This window comes from Labrus bergylta, chromosome 18, assembly GCF_963930695.1.
Source record: "Labrus bergylta chromosome 18, fLabBer1.1, whole genome shotgun sequence".
NCBI lineage: Eukaryota > Metazoa > Chordata > Actinopteri > Labriformes > Labridae > Labrus > Labrus bergylta.
This window is the reverse complement of record NC_089212.1, coordinates 16,668,139-16,676,946: the sequence shown is the minus strand read 5'-3', so window position 1 is coordinate 16,676,946 and position 8,808 is coordinate 16,668,139. Positions and strand designations below refer to the sequence as shown.

At 39.9% G+C, this 8,808-nt stretch overlaps 2 protein-coding genes across 2 annotated transcripts; both read left to right on the top strand.

Moving 5' to 3' along the window:
- Positions 1-417: 417 nt before the first annotated feature.
- Positions 418-1,320, top strand: LOC109997970 (ovarian cancer G-protein coupled receptor 1-like). The gene has a single exon (XM_020652661.1). It carries the CDS (start codon positions 418-420, stop codon positions 1,318-1,320), a length of 903 nt encoding a protein of 300 aa, XP_020508317.1.
- Positions 1,321-2,461: 1,141 nt separating this feature from the next.
- On the top strand, positions 2,462-4,525 carry LOC109997984 (psychosine receptor). The gene is made up of 2 exons (XM_020652677.3): positions 2,462-2,614; positions 3,257-4,525. Coding segments are annotated over exons 1-2 (981 nt in total). The 5' UTR covers positions 2,462-2,612; the 3' UTR covers positions 4,236-4,525.
- The last annotated feature ends 4,283 nt before the right edge of the window (positions 4,526-8,808 follow it).

The window sequence follows — 8,808 nt, the reverse complement described above, 5'->3', positions numbered from 1 at the left end:
AAATATAATTAAATATAAATATTTAACTGGCACTTTCTATCCCAGTGTCATATTATGTCTGTACCGTCATCTGTTACATTGTACATGGGGCTCCTGCTTATCAAATTATATTTTTATTAACAACACAATACACTACATTCACTGAATGGTAAACAGTGTTTCACCTTTGGAAGTCCCTGCGTTGACTTTCGACGATGCACAAATTAAACAAATACACCCGATGCTATTTTTGTTTGTAACGTTGCCAAGCATGTTTTGCTGGAAAGCATTTGCATTGCTGATCCTATCTCGTTTCTAACAAAACAGAGAGCTTTCCATTTACCAAAGCATTCGGGGGTTTGGACACCATCGCTATCAATGGATGCAGCTTTTTTCAACAAGACAAACTGTACTGTGGTGTCCTCGGTGGAAAGGAACATGTATCCAACTGCTTATTCTCTGTTCTTTATCGTGGGATTTCCAGCGAACTGCCTGTCTCTGTATGTGGCCTTGATGCTGATAAGAAATGGAAACAGCATGGCAGTGTACTTATTGAACCTGTCCATCTCTGACCTGCTCTACACTATCTCTCTGCCCGTTTGGATCGAGCTGGCCCTGCGGAGGCCTGTGAATGACAGTCTGTGCAGTGTCGTGTCTGTGATCATGTACAACAGCTTTTATGTGAGCTCAGGCCTCCTTTGCTGCATCTCTGTTGATCGCTACCTTGCCGTGGTTTATCCTCTCCACTTCCACTGGGTCCGGGAGATGCGGACCACGGTGTACGTGAGCATTGCTGTGTGGACTTTTGAAATTTGCATCCACATTATCTTACTCCACCACACGGGGGCACTGCAAACCTTCTCCTCAAGCTTGCTTTGTCATGAGCCGGCACCCATGACACTTAAAGATGCTGACCACTACCTCACAAGAGTCGTCCTGGGCTTCCTGGTGCCTGTCTTCATCATGGCCTTCTGTTTCCAGCAGATCATGAAATCCCTCCGTCGAAGCTCGTCCATCCTGGAGGGGGAGCGCAGGAAAGTGGGCGTGCTGCTCTTGTTTCTACTGCTGACCTACATAGTGTCCTTTCTGCCTTTCCAGACAGTCATGCTGCTCAGGGCTGTGCTGGAGCCGGGGGCCTGTGTCTGGGCAGCAAGGCTCAGAGATCCCTACCTGGTCACTGTTGCCACGACAACCCTCAACAGTTCACTAGACCCTATCATATACTGCTTGATCAGTGAGAGTGCTCAAAAAGAGATCAGAAAAGCCGTGGAGAAAGGGAGGGGTGTTTGGAAGAATAGTAAGTTGTTTGAGAGCTCGAGTGCAATTCAGACAATTTCCTAAAAACTCCATTGTTCATTGATTCATTTGAACCAAATCAATATTTCAAACTTTGTAGTATCCAATACAGTATGCCAATACAGTGACATAGTAAGTTTGTTATATACTGATACCTTTTTACTTGCAAACATGTAAATTCAACAATTTTTTTTCAACAATGTTTTATTCTATTTTCATTTTGGACCCAATCACTTCTGAAACTTAACTTTTGCTCCTGTGTGTAGACAATGTGTTGTATGACATTCTAGTTATTGTGTATCTTGATAAACTTTGACTGATTTATTGTTAACGATGCATTTAAATAAGCTTCCTATGGTTTGTCTTTCTCTTGTACTATTGCCTCATGTGTTCTGTTCATGTTTGCACTCTGAATTGCAGTTGATTTGTATGAAAGGTGCAATATTAATAAAGATTGATTGATCCTTTTATTGCAAGAGCCCTCTTTTGTTAGCTTAGACGGTGTTTGTGTTGCCTCAGAAGGGTTGTAAAATAAGGTATATGCAGCAGAAAAAAAGACAGCGAGTCTGTGACTGTAACTCTCCTGAAACCTTAAACGTTCTTTTTTACAAAAACAAAGACTGTCGATGTTGTCCCCCATCCTTTATATTAGAAATGTCTCTCTATGACCAGTATAGGAATGAATAATAATGAATAAAAATCTTTGTCTTTCACCAGCGAGGCGTATCACTCACTGCGAATCTTTGCTGTGGAAAAAGTAAAATGTTAAATATACTGAGTCTGACACCTTCAGGCATTAAGAAATACCAATGAACAAATAATCAATATTGTTGCTGATAGACTTGTTTGCTTTCGTAGCTCATACAGAGGCATCAGTATTGATTTTTATTCTGTTTTTTAACCATGAAAAAAAACCTCCTCCATGGCAGCTCTGTGCATATCCTCCAGCAGCACTAAGGGCCAGCTACAACAATATAACTACCCTATGGAAACAATGAGACAAGCAGATAAGTATCCCCTTTATCTGATTAGAATAAGCATTACCTATACTGTCTGTCTTTATTGACTCATCAAACAGAGAGACAGGCAGTCTTGTTTAGACAGTCAATTAAATCTGCTGTATGTTTCTGTGACACAGGAAGTTTGTTCCGCCCGTGGCCTGTCACCCAGTAAATAACGTGTGGTGGTCAGGGAGGACGAGGAGGCAGCTTCTGACTCTTCCTGTTCCTTTTAACAAACTGATGTGGCAGCCAAAGAATGAACTCCCTCTGCTTCTTTGTATGTTAACAATGATGCATTTTGTGGGAAGAATGAGGAGCGAGAACTAAACTGGATAAATGTAAGTAGACCTTCGTATCAGTTCATCTGACTCCATCTTGAGTGGACGTTGTAGTTGTTAATGGTTTAGGTTAGACAGCAAAAAGTTGTCTTGAGACCGGTCATGAGACTATGATCATTTTCGAGTATTACAACTCTACTTGATTCATTTTTTGTTTGTCTTCTCTAAATGCTTATGGTTATTTTACTTCTAATGCTGTTAACTTTGTTTAAGTTTAGGTGGATTTTGTTGTTTCCATGTCATTGTAATCGGCTTCAGATATCAGCAGACTTGAAAGCTTCCTGTACATAGATTCTGGTCATTTCCCTGCTTCAAGCTGCTCATTTCACTCAAAGATAATTATTAACGCTTTCTCAACCTCTGTCCAGAATTCTAATAATACAACTGGTCTCCACTAGGGGGCAATATTTATCATATTTGAAATGTGAAAAAACTTACAACTCTCCAATGCACCTGTCTTCAAGTATCTTTCTAATTTGACATCAGGTTTTCATTTCAGTCATCAAATAGCTACCTCCAAAGTGGGAATCACTGATCAAATTTCAAGGCTGAAATATTAGTGCATTGGCCCTTTAATTTTTTTAAAAATCTGTTATTATCTTTTTATTTCTTCATTTTTCCTTTATTTTTGTTCTCCTTAAGGTGTGATCCCATGACGACCACGTCTGCAATGGAGAACTTCACGGTGGCCACCAATCATTCAGACTTCTACTCAGTCGACAGCTCTTCCAGGAGGAAGCCTTTCCTGGTGTTCTATGTGGCTACCATCATCACTGCCATCCCGTCCAACGCTTTCTCCCTCTACGTGTCCTTGCAGCACATTAGACAGAAAAACGAGCTCGGCGTGTATCTTTTCAACCTGGCGTTGAGTGACCTGACCTTCTCCATCGGCCTTTCCTTGTGGCTGGACTTCCTGTGGAGAGGAGTGTGGGCTCATGGAGGCTACGTTTGTGTGCTGTCCGTCTACTCTCTCTACACCAACTTCTACACCAGCGATGCTCTCCTCTGCTGCATTGCTTTTGACCGCTACCTGGCAGTGGTTCACCCATTTAAGTACACTTTCTTGAGGAAAGTCGATACTGCAGTGGGGGTCAGCGTTGCCATTTGGGTGCTGGTGGTCTGTTTCAATGCTGCAACCATCACCTGGGAGGACTCCTATTATGAGGACAGCAAGTTTTCTCAGTGCTTTGATATATTTCGCCCATTGTCAGAGAGCATGTTTCGGGCTAATCTAGCGCGCTTCTTCCTGGGCTTCATTTGTCCCGTTGTCCTCGTTGTGTTCTTCACCAGGGGGCTCTGTGAGGCGTTGAAAACCAACCAGTCCACAGAGGAACAGGAACGTAAACAGATGTCAAAGCTGCTGACGGTCATCCTGCTTTGCATTGTGTTGTTCTTCGGACCTGTCCACATCATAATGCTTGTGCGTGCATTTGTGAATGACTGCAGGTATCTAGCATGGTTCATCTATCCATACAAGATCAGCGTAGCTATCTCAAGCCTCAACTGCCTCGCAGACCCTCTCCTTTATTGCTTTATTACTAGAACAGGGAAGGAAAATGTAAATCAGTTTGTTCTCCTGTTCCACATAAAGAAGAGGAACAAAGATGACGGTGTGGTATAGGTCATATAAAGTACAAGTCAAATGTAGAACCGCTTTTCACAACACATTCACAGACACTGCGAAAGAGTTGTCCAAGAGCAAATGTGTAAATTAAAGTTGCCGATGTGTTTTACATTTTAGAGTGAGTAAGATACTTAGAGTTGATGACTTTGGTCAGATCTGGGTAAAAAAAAAGTCCATTACTGCAAATAAACTGAAACGAGCGAAGAATCTTCTGTATTGAGGTCTTAATGCAGGAAACACTTTGCTTTTTAATCTCCAAGTTTCAATAAATACTTCTGTGTAAGACATTGATGTCTCCTGGGCATTTTCTTTCCAGTTAAAGTAAGTATGATAAATGAAACAACAGTTACATCAATTGTCAGTCATTTGTAATTAGAGACCCAAACCATGAATAGGTTCCAGAGTTTTCATAAACACGTCTATTCTAGGGCCCGACCGACATGGGAATTTTGGGTCTGATACCAATATTAGGCAGACAAAAAAATCTGGTACCGATATATTGACCGATGTCTTTCTTAGATCTGTTTTCGATCTGTAGAGATAAATATAGATATCGGCTGGCCGATTAATTGGTCTAGTCTATACCATGTGTATAGCTGAAACTAAAAATGGATATGATATTGCAGTTTAAATGATAAGATGAGCATGAGTATAACATTTTAGTTGGTAGACAAACACAGAACAAGGAACTAAAGTACTGCATATAAGTGTCAGCATTTGGATAATTTAACTCTAATACTTGTTAGGTTTAGACTGAGTTTACTTTCCATTTTCAGGGTAGTTTTTCCAGACATGTAGGGTAACTTATTCTTTCAGGAAAGGTATAGCTCTTTCTGTCCGTCGGGGTAGGTCAAACTGTCCGAGAGGGTGGCTCAAAGTGTCAGCAAGGATAACTCAAACTGACACAGGAAGGAGGTCCTAGTCTGTCAGACAGGGCAGCTCAAATGATCACGCAAGGTAGCTCATTTTGTCAGGCAAGGTAGCTCATTCAGGGGTAGGGTAGTTCATTCTGGCATATAGGGTCGCTTGTTGTATCACGCAGGGTAGCATGAACTGTCAGGCAGGGTTTCTCATTCTGTCTGTCAGACAGGGTTGGTCAATCTGACATTTCTGGTAGCTCATTCGAACATGTAGAGTCGCTCAAACAGTCATGAAGGGTAGTTTAAACTTTCAGGTATGGTAACTCAGTGTTTTATGCAGGGTAGCTCATTTTGTCAGGTATAGTGTAGCTCATTCTACAGCTACATCTTTCAGTTTACGTGCATTTTCATCCCTGTTATTTCCTTTAGTTTGTATTATTTCTAGAGATGTTTTTGTTTACACAACATTCTTTCAGCAGGGCTTTAAACGTTTATGCATAAATATGTTTTTATGAAACTAAATTCCTGAAATGAATCCAGAAATGACTAAAGGACAGAAATAATTTCATTAACTGTGTTTGCTAAACCACAGAGAATCATTATGAAGCTAGGATTTAGTAAGCAAAGTACATGACCCAAAATTATTCAAGGGAAAATTTAAAATCGCTGCATAAGGGATTCTTTCACCAAGAAAAACGTGTTTAAAAAACAAAAAACATATTCTTTCGACACATCAAGGGGTGCGAGTCTGCAGGGGCCCCAGTAGAGGGCGCTCATGTTGCGTCCAAAAACAAGTCTAGTGTTAGGCCAATAAAAGTAGCCTACAATAAACAGTAGGCTATTAACACAACTGAAATAGTTTATTATCGGTAAATAGTGCCAACAAAAAAGACAAATGATGGAAGAAGAAAATATTTGCACTCATGAGATTAAAAAAAAAAACAGCTCCGCTTGATGAATGTAAACGGCTGCAACCAGATAAAAGTTTATTTAAAAAGCAGTAGTAGTTTTTAAAAAGAAAACTTTTGAACAGTTCTCTTTCCTGTAATAAATTTGCTTTAAAGATATTCCCCTGTTTTAAAATATGTCCGTTTTAATGCAGTACTCTTATTTACAACAGATGTGTATTCGTGTGTGTGTGTGTGTATTTGTGTGTGTGTGTGTGTGTGTGTGTGTGTGTGTGTGTGTGTGTGTATATTTGTGTGTGTGTGTGTGTGTGTGTGTGTGTGTGTGTGTGTGTGTGTGTGTGTGTGTGGGGTATGAACACCATTAATACCTGTTGTCTCCTGAACACTTTTCTTTTTCCAGTGCTCCGATGCTCATGAAAGGAATTGGGACAGTTGGACGTCTGTTTGTTTAAAGGGGACCCAGAAGTGGTTTGCGGAGCCGTTTTCAGAGGGTCATAATCAAGGGCGTAGGTTTGGATTACTATTAATTATTCAACTGTATTGTTCATCACTTTGAGCGATGTGGGCGGCTGTGGCCCAGTTGGTAGAGTCGTCGCCAGTCGACTGAAAGGTTGAGGGTTTGATCCCCACCTGAGCAACATGTCCGATGTGTCCTTGGGCAAGACACTTAACCCCACATTGCTCCCGCAGCTGAAGCAGTGTATGAATGGATTAGTGTTGTACCTACTCTATGATGTAAGTGGCTTTGGATAAAAGCGTCTGCTTAGTGAATTGTAACATTAACTTTCTGCATATTCAAGACATTACAGGTGTTTTGGGATGGGTTTTTTTTAGGAATCATGTGCATCTCAAATCAAATCTATTAGATAATGACACCTTATCATTACACCTTAGAATCCAAAATTTAAAACTACATAAAAGTCGTTGTTATGGCTGACTAATCTTTCACTCACTATTTGGAAAAAATGCAGTGGGATATTGTCCGTGTTTATTGCACTTAAAATCAATTGATAGGCAGGCTATATAAAGAATAATGTCATCAAGGCATGTAGATTTATAGCCTGCTGTTTTTATTCAAATGTTGGCAGGCAGAGGACAGAACAATTACACAATGAATAAAGCAATAGCGTAACACTGCCAAACATCACAATGACAGCGATGAAGGTGTGCCTGGCAAAATAAAAAAAGTGTCAAAAAGTCAATGAATCGCTTTTTAAACATGTTTGAAATTGGTTTCGTTCTGTCACGTGTTTTGAACCTTCTGAGAGCCAAACTGCACATTTTCATTGAAGGAATCTAATTGGTTGAAAAATATCAGAAATTTGGGTTGCAATTTTTAATGAAGGAGTTGGAGGTGGGTCCTGAGACAAGACCAGACAAACCAGAGAACCACTGGTCTATATGAAAACATCATATCCGGTTAGCAAAGGAACAACACATTGTTGACAATCTACAGAAATACTTTCATTTCCATTAAATTAGTATTTTTATTCCTCCCTGCATTGTAAACCATTTTTCAACCTAATCCTTCAGATGGTTTTTTTTTGACTCCTTGTTTTTCAATCAGGTGCTCAGAGAGTTATTTGAATCTGTATTTTAGTAATATGTAGCAATGACTTCCAGGGTGCCGGTACACTTTAGATCTACAGAACATATTTGTGTATTCTTCCTTTGGTTTATGAAATGTAATGAAGAATCAATTTCATGATCCTGATCACAAGAAGCCCATCACGCTGCAGACCACCTGGGAGTAGAACATTGAAGGAGTCAAATCAAGGTCTAAAACCCGGTGAAAGAAGTGCAGATTTCATGGCAAAAGGAGTGAAGTCATTTTATTTGTTTTTAATATGTATCTACAACAAGGGGGACACAGGCAAAAACGACTGACAACTTGATGAAAATTGAAAACGAAACCAAAATAAAATTTAAAAAAATTACATTATCAATGCAGTTTTCCCACCTTTTTTTCCAATAAGCAACAATTTTTTTGTCTAAAGAAACTTTACAATATAAAGAAACATACGAAGAAGGAACCTCTTTTTTTTTTTCTTTTTCTTTTTTTACTACACGAGACATTTAGGATCTGAAACTACCCTAACATGAGATACAAAGCAACCCCCCAAGGATAGACTGCCTCATATTCAATACTGCTTTGTCATCAGAGGAAAAGTGAGGAACTGAACAGAAAAACTTTACTCCCCTCAACAAACAAAAAAAAAGATATTCCTCTTAACCCTCCCTTCCCCTGAATGTTACAGTATTATACATCAGCACAATAGAAATACAGAAATGATCAACGTTGTGACGGCTGTACTTACAGGACAGAAAGATAGAAGTTCCACTGCATTTTATACCACAGCTGTTCAAATGAAAGAAACGCCTGTCCCTGCTCTATTTACCTCTTTTTTTTTTTTACCAATTAGAACAAATTTGTCCAATATTTTTTCTCCTCACGTTCTCAAAAACGTTTCTCCCTCCCCATCTTAAATAGTAAAAAAAAAAAAAAATCCTTCATAGTTAAGTATTGTATAGTACTCTGGTCCCTGGTGTGTCAGATTGAGAGACAGCGTCCTGTGTGTCCTGCTTTCTGTTTCTTTCTTGCTGTCGAGCATGAGAGCAGAAAAAAGAAAATCTGTCTGAGGCAGAAGAAATGAGATTTATTTTGGGAAAGGACTGGCCTCTTTCATTCTCTCCTTCCAAAATCCCTGTCAAATGATGAAAATAAGCCTTTTCGAGGCTTTCTGGCCACCTCGCTAATAATTTACCAGCAACAGAGACGGGGGGGGGGGGGACGGGGACGGG

What these genes read in the sequence shown, in the direction of transcription:
- LOC109997970 (XM_020652661.1), top strand. Translation starts at nt 418, where the DNA reads ATGTATCCAACTGCTTATTCTCTGTTCTTTATCGTGGGATTTCCAGCG.